This window comes from Lissotriton vulgaris, chromosome 9 (genome assembly GCF_964263255.1).
Source record: "Lissotriton vulgaris chromosome 9, aLisVul1.2, whole genome shotgun sequence".
In the NCBI taxonomy this organism is placed as follows: Eukaryota; Metazoa; Chordata; class Amphibia; order Caudata; family Salamandridae; genus Lissotriton; species Lissotriton vulgaris.
Genome location: NC_141697.1, coordinates 140,238,579 through 140,254,537, shown reverse-complemented (window position 1 = coordinate 140,254,537; position 15,959 = coordinate 140,238,579). Strand labels below are relative to the sequence as shown.

At 52.5% G+C, this 15,959-nt stretch overlaps 1 protein-coding gene across 2 annotated transcripts in view; it reads right to left on the bottom strand.

The window, feature by feature from the left end:
* The window catches only part of VPS39 (VPS39 subunit of HOPS complex), a 389,790-nt gene that overhangs the window by 216,347 nt on the left and 157,484 nt on the right, over positions 1–15,959 (bottom strand). For both annotated transcript variants that reach the window (XM_086937216.1, XM_086937217.1), the window contains exon 6: positions 5,630–5,728. In XM_086937216.1, coding sequence (XP_086793342.1) covers positions 5,630–5,728 — 99 coding nt within the window. The remainder of the gene's footprint in view (positions 1–5,629; positions 5,729–15,959) is intronic.

The window sequence follows — 15,959 nt, the reverse complement described above, 5'->3', positions numbered from 1 at the left end:
TGACTGAGGAGGAAATCTTTCATAAATATCTGCACTCATGTCTTACAATTACGTAAACCTGCGCATTGGTACCTGTACCAACATTTCTGTCACAAGCATCCCCTGAACTTTTATCTTTATAAACGATCCTCGTACTCCATCTTATCCTCTTCATCAATGTATTGGATAGTTAAGTCCCCTTTCCCCTTCCTCTGAGAGATCTTCACAAAAAATGCCTCAATCTGATCCAGATCATGCTCGGAGCCTTCCTGATAAATAGTAATGGCCCCCAGGGGAAGTGTCCTGTAGTAAACGACGCGGATGTGGTAGAGGTACTTGCAACACCGGCATTGTCTCCAATATTTGCACCACTTCACCCACACTCATTTCGATCAATAAACTTTTGATGTAGTGGGTGCTAGCAATGATCGTTTCTTTTCAATCATCACTTTTCCACTGGTCGACTGCAATATCCACATCGACAATAAATTACCTGTCAACTGCAAACCTCTCAATGGTACTTTCTTCTGTGACAATACCTTCCTCGTCAATGGCTTTTCACCCATTGGCGATGTCTCTGTGTCAAAGATGTCTCTTTCAAGCATAGTGAACCTGACCTGGTCCCCCTAGCATTAATTTTGCCTTAACACTGGTAGCTGCGGTTATCGGCGTTCTCATCAGTGACTTCTGATCTTTTCCCATCATCGACAACTTTTGTCTTGTCAACCTATTCTCATCACCTTTCTTCAATGCTGCTTTGGCATTTGACACTGCGGATACCTTACAATTTTTACAAGGTATCTCTCCTGCAAGATCACCACTCTACTTTGTGATTTTTGTCTTTCACCACAGTACTTTTGTTGTAACGTCTGTTTATTGAAAACAAAGCGAGAAGAAAAACAGAGACCAAGGAAATAGAAGGCACCTATCTCAATAAGAAAAGCGGTGAGATAACATCAGTGACCAAGCTGTACATTGAAACATCAATATAAAATCAACCCACCAGATACAGAGGTTGGACTGTAAAAAAAAAAAAACGTCCCTACAAATATAGTAGACTGAGCAATATAAAGGGCGGTACCCTCCCAGATCACAAACAGCGCAGCTGTAGTCCCAGCTCCAACGGAAAATATACGGGAGGAGCTAGGGTACAAACGTAAGTCCAGAGTCCTGTCATCCTGTGGAGGAGTGCCGCATAGCTGAACGTACAGTTGAGACATGTTAGGCTCAGCCTTATCAACGTTGAGACCTTCACATCATGGAGAGGACATACTTTGCACTGTGGAAATACTACACAGCTATCTCCATTTTTAATATGAAAAAGCACACAACAAAGAAATGAGAGAAAAAGGGATCTTAAAAGACGAAAACACATACAAAAAGAAAACAAACAATCAGAGGGAACTTCCCTTGGGGAGGTGTGGGGGGAGCAGAAGCCTGATGCGATGTGGGTAGCTAGAGCCCAAATTTGGGGTCGTAAGGGGCTCCAGGGGCCAAAAAGACCTGCCTGCTATTTCAAGTGGGTCGTTGCGGGGATTCTGGTTTCCGACCCAGAGAGAAAGGCTCCAAGTGATCTTCGAACAGCTGTAGGACGTGCAGTTTGGGGGGTACCAGTCAGAGTACTCAGTCTTGGTGAGGTGGTGCATAAGTGGCTGCCAAATGCACTTAAATTGAGTGTCTGCATGGTTAATAAGACTAAGTTATTCTAAGGCCAGGACATCCCACAATTGAAGAAACCAAGTGGCAATGGGGGGGCGGGTGGGGCCTCTTCCAACATAAGGCAAAGGACTGCCTAGCCGCTCCTAGTAGATGGAGGCTCAGATGCCATTCAGCGTTAGTCATGGCTTTCAACGTGCCGGGTTTAATGCCCAAAATCGCCAATGACTGGGTAGAAGGAACAGGGAACTCTACCACTTCTTTAATGTGACTGAAGACCTCCTTCCAAAATAGCGTGAGAACAGGGCAAAACCACAAAATGTGCAGATAGTCCTCTCTATCGCTCTGGCACCTCAAGCAAAGCGATGGGAGCATCTGATGGAGGAGAGTGGGGATATAGTACCATTGTGTCATCAGTTTGCATGCTGATTTGAGCGGTGGTGTACTGCTGTACACCTTCGGAGTGTTCCTCCACAGACGGGCTCACCCCTGAGGAGGGATGTCCTCATCAAGGTCTGAGGCCCAACGCGTCGGATAGCCATGGGGAGTGGGTTGTTGAGCTTAGTAAAACTGAATAGGTTTTAGATATCAGACCCTTTGACCCCTCAAACCTATGAACCAAAGATTCAAAGGGGGTGAGTTGTTGAGTAGCCTCCTGGACATATGTCAGGGAGCTAAGCCAATGCCGCAAATGAGAACACTGCATACGCGCGACTTCCAAGAGCTGAAAGGTGTGTCTGCATTGTTCAAACGTACGGAGGGCGGTGTACTGAAAAAAGTCCTGGATAACTCTCCGTCCCCCTACTGTCCATGCATCAAAAGCCTGAGGCTGTAAGGCAGGGGGAAACATAGGGTTACTCATTCGAGGTGTGTTGGGGGAGGGAAATGTCGTGAGACCCCAGAGTACTGCCAGTCTATCCCAGATCTCCAAGACCGTTCTCGTAGGGGTAGCTATGCAAGCGCTGCAGGGGAGAGCTCCAAGCAGGAGCCAAGCTAGATCCCACAAGGGTCTACAGTATACTGCCTGCTCTAAGTGGAACCAATGCTTCTCGCTTTCACAAACGATCCATTCTGATATGAATAATAGGTGACAGGTCCAATAGTATTCCAACAGATTGGGGCAGGCAAGACCACCCCGGTTTGTGGGAAGTATAAGGATCTTATTTGAGAAGTGAGGGCGAGATTTCCCCCATATAAATTTGGTAAAGTCCCACTGCAGAGCCAGGATAGACGCTTGTGGTACGGGGGTGGGAAGGGTTTGAAAAAGATAGAGAATTTTAGGAAGAAGAGACATGTTAATGGTGTGGATTCGTCCTAACCCTGCCAGGGGAAGGTCTTTCCATCGGCGCATTTCCTCTTGTATGGATTTCCTATACCTGGGCTAATTTGACGAAAGTGTAGTAATCAGATCCAGGCCCAGGTATCGAATCGACACATCGGTCCACTGCACCGGAATCGAGTCCCGCAGTTCCTAGACTTCCGAGGTCGAAAGTGTAAGATTAAGGGCATGGGATTTAGCAAGATTGATCAGATAGCCTGAGGCGGCTTTGACGGACCCCAGGAGTGTCACCACTGCAGGAAGGGAGATCGGTGGGGAGGACAGGGATAAGAGGAGATCATCAGCGAAGAGAGAGGTTTTGGTGAAGTGGTGCCAATATTGGAGACTATGCCGGTGTTGCAAGTACCTTCCATGGGATTAACCCGTATATTCTGAGGGCATACAGCAATAGCCAGGGGCTCCACAATGAGTGCAACTAGAAAGGGGGAGAGCCGGCAGCTCTGTCTAGTGCAGCAGTGGATAGGAATAGGGGCCATAAGATGTCCATTCAAACAAATGCGAGCGGTGGGCTTCGCATATGGAGCCATCCGTTTAGAGATTATCCCGGGTCCCAGACCAACTTTCTGGAGAACCACCTCAAGAAAGCCCCAGTCCACGCGACCGAACGCCTTTTCTGCGACGAGGGACACCAGACAGGCAGAGATATTTCTGAATCGCGCTTTCTCCACTACATGGGCTATCCAGCGGATATTGTCCGCACCCCGACGGTGATGAATAAACCTCAATGATCGGGTTCAACGAGACACGGACGATTAGGTTCCAAGCGATTCGCCAGGATTTTCGTATATATCTTGGCGTCAGTGTTTAACATTGCGAAAGGAAGCGGGCAGGGTCTGATCCTTTCCTGGCTTAGGGGTAAGCACTATTTCCGCCTCATTCATGGTGGGGAGACCCGAGCGATCAGTGACATGAAGCATATGGTTCCAAAGTGGGGGTACAATACCCAATAGAAAGTAACCAGCAAGCCGTCAGGTCCCAGGGTTTTGCCTATCGGAAGCTGTTTCAGCGCTTTGGCTATTTCGTCATGAGTAATAGGATCATCAAACCAGTGTACTTTTGACCAGATTTCTGACTCTTAACAGCAGAGTCAGAGGGACCTTTATCCTGCTTTCCTAATGTATTTCCTTTTTCCAAAATTGCCAGATGCCTCTCACGAGCGTTTAGGCTTTGTGGAAAATATCTTGCAAATACTGCAATCCTCTGGCATATGCTCAGGTTGAAGGCAATATACGCACTTCGTATGTGGACCCTCCACATACATCATCTTTTTTCCACATGATTTATATACCTTGAGTACGTTTAAGTGCTGCCTCAGCCATAACATCGTAAACTGCTTTCTTCTCTCCACGGAGCTGTCAGATAGGTTTCCTCACACCTGAATGTGCGGTTTAAAATCTGACAGTTTGAAGCATCAGTAAGGGAACAGTTGGCTGGTGTAGTACATTCTGATTGGCTGGAATTTGGATGATTATAATACTGTAGATAGGCTAGATACGGTTGCATTAAGTGTCCATGGAAAGGAATGCTTGTATGCATTCTGCTGTTTATATTGTTACATGGGATTTCCCAATCTGATGTCTGGGAAGGATTCATGCAAGTGAACCAATGAAAGATCCCATACTGGAGAAGTCCAGAAATTTCTAGGCAGCATTAAGGCTGCAAAGATATGTCTAAACTTATTGCACAATGACTGTGTGACACAGAGTGTTCTTTGTTTGAACAGTATTGAGCTGTAAATACTTACAAGAAGACTACAGATGCCAGAATTCCTAAGGAAGCTTACAGGTGTAGCTGGTAAAGAACAAGAGCTGGAGTTCTCAGGGAGTGTCCAGCCATAAAATGTTAGGTCTTGGGCTTTTGAAAAACGTTTCCCAAATATCTTAAGTTCATGAACTTAAGCCTTTTCAGCTACAGGTGTAATCGTGATACTTCACCCTCATTTAGTATACCAGTAGTTGGTAGCTCCGAGACCTAGTCGGTAACTGGTCTCCTTGGTCACCTTCGCGGACTACATTCTTGCAAACCCCCTAAGTTGATAGGCTGAGCCCCTGTCCTCTTTCCGTATATTGTGTCTTCACTGCTAACGCAACTGACATGCCAGAGGCATTTATTTCATACCATGTCACTTGAGACTCCTCAGGGTTCAGCATCTGTGGTCCACTCGCTCTTGGTCCCATTATTATTTTTCTCATTAATGTTACTACTAGAAAAAAAGTGAGAAGTACGTCCCTAACATCTTGGCTATTGCTCTTGCCCGAGGTACTCATGCAGCCCCCAGTTAGGTTCATGGTCCAGCCTATTACTTACTTCACTCTGTGACCACAGCCACAACTGAAGGATGGAGGGGACAAGATGGGGGGGACGGGGGGTCTTCCTATGTCTGTTCCCAAAGGACTGATGAGCAACATTTATTTCTTCTTTCTTTTGTTACATCCTGCCTTGGCAACCCTACTCTGCTTTTCTGATGGTTATTAGTATCCTATACATGGCAATGACCTTGATTACACACAAACATTTAAAATGTGAACTTACTACTTCTAGTGATGCAGATCTATATATTATACTGCTTAAAACAAATGTACTAAATAGTTAAACGTCATAACACAATCTTGTTTAGTTTTCTCTGTAATTTGATGCAGTATGTGGTCAACTCACTTGCAGTTCAAGAAAATCCCGGTCCTTCCAGAAGTAAAGTTGCAACTTCTTTCTTACTGCGACACACATCCGTAAAACTTCCTCGCCAGTGTTAGTATGCTGCAGAGAGGAAAAACAATAAAACTATGTTAAAAAAATACACACAAACAAGCAAGCACTGGCAAAGCCAATAGGTTTGGGATAATTTATATGTATATTAGCTTTGCTGCAAAGGCTGTACATAGAGATGTGCGTGTGTTGCAGTGGTGGTGTGTGAGATAGTGGCAGTGTGCGTAGACCAGGAGTTAGAAGTAAGGGCTGTGCGAAAGAGGGCAGACAAATAATTAGAGCAGACATCAACTGACAAGAGTTATGATGTTGGGAAGACAGGAACAGAATGGCTTACACATCCAGTATTAGGGACTGGTGATATATGGAGCAGCCGAGTGCACTAGAAGACATGGGAGGGCATGAAAATATAGTTAGCTTATCTTGATAAAGCTACAAGTAATTGGAACGTTTAACAGCACAATGTTACAAAATTCTATTAAGAATTGCTTTGGCAATAATAATTTGCAATTGCTTAAAAAGATGAAGAAAGTTGTGAATAAAACAACTCTTCGGCTAGAGACATAATAGTGTAATTTGGTTACTAGATAAGGACATTTTCTTCCACCTTCCAAACAAGTAATACTCATTACGTTAAGCCCCAAAGCCCATTTTCTGAGAAGCAACAACGGTTTCTGATCCTCTTTGGCTAAACATTGCACTATTGTTTTAAACATGCAAAAGAGAAAGGGTGTAATTCATACCTTTATGGCTGAATATTTGTATTGCTACTAACTTCTTGCCCATCAGCTGACATGCAGTCAATACCTCTAAAATCAATTCCTCTATTAAACAAGTTAAATTAAATGGGTGATCTCAAATTAAATGGATTGTACCTATAATTGGAACAAATAAAAACAAGCATTTACAATGCAACGGTTCCGCCTTTTCAAAAGTTAGAGCTATTGGCATTGTAAATGACAATTTTTTTATTTATGTGTTGGTTTTGAAAACAGATAAATAAATGGCATTGTCATTTACATTGCCAATAGCTTAATCTCTCGCAAGTGTGAGACCTATTTTACCCTACTGGACGAGCTCAGCAGACAGCAATTACTACCACACACACACACACACACCCAGAGCCACAGACACCCAGAGCCACAGATACCCAGAGCCACAGATACCCAGAGCTACACACATTCTGGGTGTGGGGCCTGCATCAGCCCCATTGGAGACCCAGGAAGAGTTAATCCTGGAAACGTTCTCATCCTTGTGGGAGGCAGCGATGCTCGATATGATGACTGCGGCTTTAATAGGCAGAGAACTCTCTTGACCTTTTGGTGGCGATGGGGAAGTGAGGAACCCAACATGCAGGCGGGACGGGCAAGGTGGCCTACCCTGAAGTATGGGTGCACTCAGCAAGTCACCTGCCCTCGTCGCCATTTGCTGTTTTGGCCACAGGATAACACACTGACACGCACCCTTAAAGATCTGTACGCTTACGGTCACAGCCTCTTTATTGACCTTATGACGCATTTCTGGCCCTTCTTACCCACACAGAATTTGAGGGGATACTCAGACTACATAAAAATACACTTCCCTATACTTGTGTTGCCAGTGCTGCACATTCACAACACACTACAATAACCGTTCCAGCTACTTCATGTGGAAAACTGTGCAAAATACTCTGGTCTTCCACTGCTGCACATAACTCCAGTGGCACTGGTAATAGGTTACTTAGAGCTGGTTCTTTATGGGTATAATTTCTTTACAAATAAAGTACACAAATGGCGTGTTTGTTTATGAAAATAGCCGGAATTTGTTTGGACGTCAAAAGTACTGAAACAAAATATTTTCGTGCAATCATTATAAGTAGGCTCGTACTCACTTAAAAGTGGTGCCTTGGCTTGCACTATTCTTCATGAATACCAACGCACCCGCTCACGAATGACCTCGCCAGTCCTTTTTGCGTCACTCACCAGAGGACAGTTTTTTTATTGCCTCGCGCCACTTCACTGCACTAAATACCTGGAAAGCTGCGTTGCTGTAAGACGAGAAGGCAGCAAATCAAAGCCGCGCGCTGGTCCTCGAGCGATCACACAGGCGCGCGCATTGATCATTGTTGGAAACGGCCTCGTGGCGTGGTCCGACCCCTTCCGCATGGCGGGTCCCGGACTACCGCTACCTCTGTTCCCCGACCAAGAGCCGCACCTTCCGCCCCTCCGGGCCGCCCCCAGCTCTTCCCCGACGAAACTCAACCTCAGAGCCACCACCTTCTCGGCAGGCCCGGGGCCTTTCCCGAACCCCCGTCTCCGGCCCAGCCGCCATCTTGGACACTCCACGACCAGGCCTCGTGGCCTCAGGTCGACCTCAGCCCCATGCCCAGCCAAGCCCCGACATCAAGGCACCACCATCCACCCAGGGGATAAAGAGACCACTTGGCGAGTCAATGGAGTCCTGCTGGCGCTGCCGCGGCTCATCTTCGTGAACCATCTTCGAAGGCCTGCTGGCGCTGCCGCGGCCCCTACCAGAGAGACCACCAGCTCAAGGATTGAGAGCTGTGCGCCAGATATCCTTGTACCCGATTGGTACTGAGACTGTCCCGCTACCCCCTTCCCCCAGAGACTAGAATTGAAGGGATCCCAGTATCCTGTTCCTTCTATATTGTGTCGATAACCTGCCTAAGAATACCGATAAAAGTGTTGCGAACCTATCTTTGTGTGGTGCCCATCTGTGGTAGGGGTGGTCGCTCGTCCGTACGATCTGAGGAGAGGACCCTCGTCAGGAGGCCTCTCCCCCTTGCTCGGCCGACCCTCAGGTTTCCCGTCTAACATTGGTGGCAGCGGTGGGATCCGAGCCGACGCAAATCGTACGCAGAGTAACTCGCCCCACTACAAACGAAAAAACACACAACGACCATGTCGACAAAAGAAACCGGAACAACCGCAAAATTCCAGATGGAACGGCTGGAGGAATACAGTCACAAGGAATTGAAGCAATTCTGCATAGACTTGGGTATCGCTACCACGGGACTAAGCACCAAAGACGATCTCAAGCACGCTTTGCAGACTTGGGTGGAGACGGGAGCGTCACCACCCCAAAATGAAAACACCGCGACCAAGGAAACCATTGCAACCCCTGAGGAGGAAAGAAGCGCGGGCCTCTCTCCCGAGGAGGCCCGAGAACGAGAAAGGAGCCGGCTCCACAAGTTGGAACTGGCTAGACTCCGCTTAGATGGGGAACTGAAACTAGCGGAAAAAAAGATAGCCCTTGAACACTTACGATTACAGGGAGAACCGGAGGAAAAAAAAAAGCCAGAGGGAGCTGGAGGAGAAGAAGCTCGCGTACGAACACGAGCGCGGTTTAAAAGAACTAGAAATTAGGAAACAAAACAGGGACCTCGGCGTCTCCGAGAACCAGAGCTCCACTCCCTCTACAGACACCAAGGTCCACATTCCCAAAGATGTCGTCCGAGAGTACTACCGGAACGACGACATCCTGCAATGGTTTAAGGCCTACGAAGTAGCCATGACCTCCCACCGTGTCCCGCGAAAAGACTGGTGGGCCGGGTTGTGGGGGAGATTCGTTAACTAAGGGAGAGATGCCCTGCTACAGCTCCCCGACGCTGAGATGACCTCTTACGAGCATATGAAGGCCGCCCTTCTCACTCGCTCTGGGCTCACCCCCGAGATGTACCGGCAGCGATTCCGAGACTGTAAAAGGATCCCCGGTACCACCTGGGTGGAATATGTGAACTTTTTTATCAGAGCCTTAGAGGGGTGGATCAAAGGCAGCCAGGTCACCACCTACGAACAATTGGTCGATCTCATTGTGTGGGAGCACCTCTCCAATAACTGTTTCGTTGAACTAAGGCAGCATCTCCTCGACAGCAAGCTGACCGAGCCCAGGAAACTCGCCATTGAAGCGGATCGATGGGAAAGCACCCGGGTCCCCAGGAATTGGGCGGGTGACCAAGGCCGAGCCTCCCAGGGGTCCCACCGCCCGCGAGGAGGAGGAGGCCAGTGTCGGGGCCGGGACACCGCCACGGTGCCGACCACCAGCACTCCACCGTCCCCGGCCGGAAGAGGAAGCCCTCCAACACGGCCGGGATTCCGCTCCAACGTTGTCTGCCACAAATGCCAGCGACCCGGTCATTACGCCAATGACCCCAACTGTCCCAGAAACCAGCCAGGCCATGCCACGGGTCTGCTGAACCGCCAGATCACCGCAGTCGCCCTCGGAGAAGAACAAGGCGAAGAAGAAGCCGAAGATTGTGAACAATACCCGGCAGAGTGGGAACCCGCAGCCATGTCCCTGGTGTGTCTAGGGGAGAGAGACATGGTCCCCTGGGCCCCCATCCCGGCCAACACGCAGAAGTACAGCCAGTGGGTCACCATCAATGGACACCGGGCCGAAGCCCTCCGCGACACGGGAACCAGCGTTACAGCCGTCCGTTGCCATCTGGTGACCCCAGATCAAATCTTGCCCAACGTACTATGCCCAGTACGGTCTGCCGGCAACTCTGAAAGCCTGTGCCAGATGGCCAGCGTCCCCTTCGAATGGGCCAGTGTCGGGGCCGGGACACCGCCACGGTGCCCCCCACCAGCACTCCACCGTCCCCGGCCGGAAGAGGAAGCCCTCCAACACGGCCGGGATTCCGCTCCAACGTTGTCTGCCACAAATGCCAGCGACCCGGTCATTACGCCAATGACCCCAACTGTCCCAGAAACCAGCCAGGCCCTGCCACGGGTCTGCTGAACCGCCAGATCACCGCCGTCGCCCTCGGAGAAGAAGAACAAGGCGAAGAAGAAGCCGAAGATTGTGAACAATACCCGGCAGAGTGAGAACCCGCAGCCATGTCCCTGGTGTGTCTAGGGGAGAGAGACATGGTCCCCTGGGCCCCCATCCCGGCCAACACGCAGAAGTACAGCTAGTGGGTCACCATCAATGGACACCGGGCCGAAGCCCTCGGCGACACGGGAACCAGCGTTACAGCCGTCCGTTGCCATCTGGTGACCCCAGATCAAATCTTGCCCAACGTACTATGCCCAGTACGGTCTGCCGGCAACTCTGAAAGCCTGTGCCAGATGGCCCGCGTCCCCTTCGAATGGGGGGAGTGTCGGGCATGCTGAAAGTGACCGTCCGAGACGATGCCCCCGTGGACTGCCTCCTGGGGAACGACCTGGAAAGCTCCCCCTGGGCGGCCGTTGAACGAAGGGAGCACCTGGGGATGCTTGGCCTTCCTGAATGGGTCTGTGCGACGACCCGATCCATGGCCGCCCGCGCCATCCCCTCCACTGAAGAACCCGAGTGGCCCGAACCTCCACCGCCCGTCACCTCTGAGGACACCAACCCTGAGGCCGGCCCACAGGGTCCCGACGACGAAGTATCGGAACCACTCAGCGACCTCCCGGAGCTGGCCCAGTGGCGCCAGGAAGGTGGCCCCACTCAGAACAGTTCCGCCAAGAACAAAAAACGTGTCCCTCCCTCGAGGGGATCCGACAGCAAGCCGCAGCCCAAAGCGCAGGGGATGCCTCGGGGGCTCACTGGGTCTATTGGGACAATGAGCTTCTCTACAGCGAGCAGAAGATTGCCGAGCTAGGGGCCAGACGGGTGCTGGTGGTCCCCCTTCAATTCAGAGACTTCCTCCTGAACCTGGCTCATGATGTCCCTCTCGCTGGGCACCTGGGACAGGACAAGACTTACAGCCGCCTGGTGACCCATTTCTACTGGCCCAAGATGAGGAACGACGTGATCAACCACTGCCGAGCCTGCCCCACCTGCCAGGCCAGCCTGAAGAGTGGCCGAAAACTGAAGGTCCCCCTGCAACCCTTTCCAATCGTCAACACTCCCTCCGAACGGGTGGGGATTGACATTGTGGGGCCCCTGGAGCCCCAGACATCGCAAGGTCACCGGTTCATACTAGTCCAGGTGGACCATGCCACCCGCTATCCCGAAGCCATACCTCTCCGGACCGTGACAGCGCCAGTGGTGGGCCGAGCCCTGATGGGGATCTTCTCGCGGGTGGGCTTCCCCCGAGAAGACGTCAGTGATCGGGGCACGAACTTCATCTCCCGATACATGAAGTCCCTATGGCAACAGTGCGGGGTCACCTACAAATTTACGACCCCCTACCACCCGCAAGGGAACGGACTAGTGGAACGCTTCAATCGCACCCTCAAGGGTATGATCATGGGCCTGGAGGAGCCCCTACGACGCCAATGGGACGTGTTGCTGCCCTGCCTCCTATTTGCCTACCGGGAGGTCCCACAGAAGTCCCTGGGATTCAGCCCCTTCGAACTATTGTATGGGCACCCCGTCTGGGGTCCCCTAAGTCTGGTCAAAGAGGGATGGGAGGTGACCCCCCAGAATGCTCCTCCTGATGTGTACAAGTACCACTTGACCCTCCGGAACCAAACTAGGCGATTCAGGGAATTTGCCAAGGCCAACCTCGAAGCCAGCCAAGAAGACATGAAACGTTGGTACGATCAAAACGCCTCGTCCATCGAGTTCGAGCCGGGGCAACAGGTCTGGGTCATGTCACCGGTCGAACCTTGCGCCCTCCAGGACAAATGGACCGGACCCTTCAAGGTGGTGGAGCGCAAGGGCCCCGTCATCTACCTGGTGGACCTGGAGTCCCCCAGGAACCCCCTCCGGGTCCTCCATGCCAACAGACTTAAGCCTCACTTTGTGCGCTCAGAACTTAGCCTCCTGATGGCTACCGACAGTGGGGCTGAAGAGGACTCCGAGCCCCTCCCCGACCTCCTGAAGACCCTCGAAAAGGACGGCTCCGTGGAAGGAGTCAACCTCTCTTCCGCCCTGACCCCAGCACAACGCCAAAGCTGCCAAGCGTTGCTACAGCAATTTGCCGATCTGTTCTCCCTCAACCCTGGGGTCACTCCCTGGTGCCTCCACGATGTCGACACCGGGGATAGCCCCCCTATCTGGCACAGGGCCTACCGAGTACCCGATCGAGTACGCGCCTGCATCCAGTCGGAAGTGTCCAAGATGCTGGCTCTGGGAGTGATCGAGCCCTCCGACAGCCCCTGGGCCAGCCCGGTCGTGCTGGTCCCCAAGGCCGCCGCCCCTGGCGTCGCCCCCGAACTCAGATTTTGTGTGGACTACCGGGGCTTGAATGCCGTCACCCGAACAGACGCTCACCCCATCCCCCAGGCTGATGAGCTGATCGACCGCCTGGGGGCCGCCCGCTACCTGAGCACCATTGACCTAACTGCGGGCTACTGGCAGAACGGCCTCACCCCGGGCGCCCAGGAGCGATCCGCCTTCTCCACTCCGGATGGCCACTATCACTTCAAGGTGATGCCCTTCGGCGGGATGAAAAACGCCCCCTCCACGTTCCAGAGACTCGTGAACAAGGTGCTGGCGGGGCTCGAGGAGTTCAGCGCCACCTATCTGAACGATATTGCCGTGTACAGCCTCCACTGGGCCGAACACCTCCAACACCTCCAGGAGGTCTTGGCCGCCCTCCGGCGGGCAGGACTAACAATCAAGGCCAGCAAGTGCCAAATCGGCCAAGGGTCCGTGACCTACCTAGGGCACCAGGTGGGAAGTGGCCAGGTGGCCCCCCTTCAACCCAAGATCGCCGCCATCCGGGCCTGGGAACCTCCAGTCACCCAGACCGAAGTCCGAGCCTTCCTGGGGCTCACCGGATACTACCGGCGCTTCGTGAAGGACTATGGCAGCATTGTGGGCCCCCTCACAGAACTAACGTCAAAGAAGCACCCCCCGAAGGTACACTGGACCCCTGAGTGTCAGGCCGCCTTTGAGTCCCTCAAGACAGCGATGAGCACCGCACCAGTGCTCCAAGCCCCCGACTACAGCCGGGAATTCGTAGTACAGACCGATGCCTCCGATCATGGCATCCGAGCCGTTCTCTCCCAAATCAATGCAGAGGGAGTTGACCAGCCTGTAGCCTTCATCAGCCGACGTCTGCTGGCCCGAGAACAGCGCTGGAGCACCATTGAGCGAGAGGCCTTCGCCGTGGTGTGGGCCCTCAAGAAGCTCCGACCCCATCTCTTCGGTACCCACCTCCGGGTGCAAACGGACCACCGACCTCTGCAATGGCTGATGCAGATGCGAGGGGAGAATCCGAAGCGGTTGCGTTGGTCCATCTCCCTGCAAGGGATGGACTTCACTGTGGAGCATCGCCCAGGCAACGACCACGCCAACGCAGACGGCCTGTCACGCTTCTTCCGCCTCGGCGAGGAGACTACCCAAGAGGATGGGTGACTCTCCCTGCCTTCAGCTGGGGTGGACGCATGTTGGAACCGGCCTCGTGGCGTGGTCCGACCCCTCCCGCATGGCGGGTCCCGGACTACCGCTACCGTTGTTCCCCGACCAAGAGCCGCTCCTTCCGCCCCTCCGGGCCGCCCCCAGCTCTTCCCCGACGAAACTCAACCTCAGAGCCACCACCTTCTCGGCAGGCCCGGGGCCTTTCCCGAACCCCTGTCTCCGGCCCGGCCGCCATCTTGGACACTCCACGACCAGGCCTCGTGGCCTCGTGTCGACCTCAGCCCCAGGCGCAGCCAAGCCCCGATATCGAGGCATCACCATCCACCCAGGGGATAAAGAGACCACTTGGCAAGTCAATGGGAGAAGGAGTTTCGATGGCCCCCATCCGCCTGGTTTGGATCGCCCCCGGCCTCCCTGGGCGCTGGCTCCACCCCCCTGCTGGGTGTCTGGACTCACTCATCCCGGACCCCCCGACCTCCAAGTGCGAGGGTCCGGACATCAAAGGGCACCAGACCTGTAACTGGGGCAGCTCCAGAGCAGGAAGGCAGTTGTATCCTGGAGTCGAGAGACACCGAGACGAACTCATCTACTTTCAACCACCTTGGATTCCTGCTGGCGCTGCCGCGGCCCATCTTCGTGAACCATCCTTGGGGTCCTGCTGGCACTGCCGCGGCCCATCTTCGTGAACCATCCTTGGGGTCCTGCTGGCGCTGCCGCGGCCCATCTTCGTGAACCATCCTTGGGGTCCTGCTGGCGCTGCCGCGGCCCATCTTCGTGAAACATCCTTGGGGTCCTGCTGGCGCTGCCGCGGCCCATCTTCGTGAACCATCCTTGGGGTCCTGCTGGCGCTGCCGCGGCCCATCTTCGTGAACCATCCTTGGAGTCCTGCTGGCGCTGCCGCGGCTCATCTTCGTGAAACATCCTTGGAGTCCTGCTGGCGCTGCAGCGGCCCATCTTCGTGAACCATCCTTGGAGTCCTGCTGGCGCTGCCGCGGCTCATCTTCGTGAACCATCTTCGAAGGCCTGCTGACGCTGCCGCGGCCCCTACCAAGAGACCACCAGCTCAAGGATTGAGAGCTGTGCGCCAGATATCCTTGTACCCGATTGGTACTGAGACTGTCCCGCTACCCCCTTCCCCCAGAGACTAGAATTGAAGGGATCCCAGTATCCTGTTCCTTCTATATTGTGTCGATAACCTGCCTAAGAATACCGATAAAAGTGTTGCGCACCTATCTTTGTGTGGTGTCCATCTGTGGTGGGGGTGGTCGCTCGTCCGTACGATCTGAGGAGAGGACCCTCGTCAGGAGGCCTCTCCCCCTTGCTCGGCCGACCCTCAGGTTTCCCGTCTAACAATCATCATTGCGCACAGCCAGGAAGGAAGGCTAAAGGGCACACACGAGCAGGGCTTCGGGACTTTAAAACACTCTAATCACGCACTTTGATGGGATAATTATGCCAGCAGTAATCAAGAGCTGTAGGAGAGAATGGGATAGTTGCCTCGATGCAAGCGGACGAGTACCACGTGTGGTTAATTAGCACGCATTTCTTGAAGCCATGTGGAAGCAGGCTATTCTTTTAATTTTAATGTAAGCAAATTATGCGGGGCAGTAGAATTCCAGCAAGTAAGTGGGTCACACAACATTGAAGATAAAGTGCTTGGGGCATCACATTTCAAGAAACGTTTAAAAGAAAAAACATGTGCATGGTTGAGCAGTCCCAAATTTTGAGGTAAGCGAGTGGATAATAGTGAAAAAGGAGACGAGAGCGCGATGGAGGAGAGCTCGGGGCGTGTTTTTCGTGCTCTCCCCTTCCCATTGGCTGGAAGGTAAAATTCCAGCCAATGGGAAGAGGAGAGGGCGGGACTTGAAAAAAGACACGGAAACGCCCCCGAATCGCGTTCCGACGGGGAAAGAGGGATTGACAGCAATCTCTTACAATGGCTAGCCTCCATTTATGGAGCTAGCCAATGGAAGACAGAGGCGGGACAAAGCCCCATACTGTAGAATAGTAAGATTTCGCCTGAGATTTCGCCTGGGCGAGCACTGCT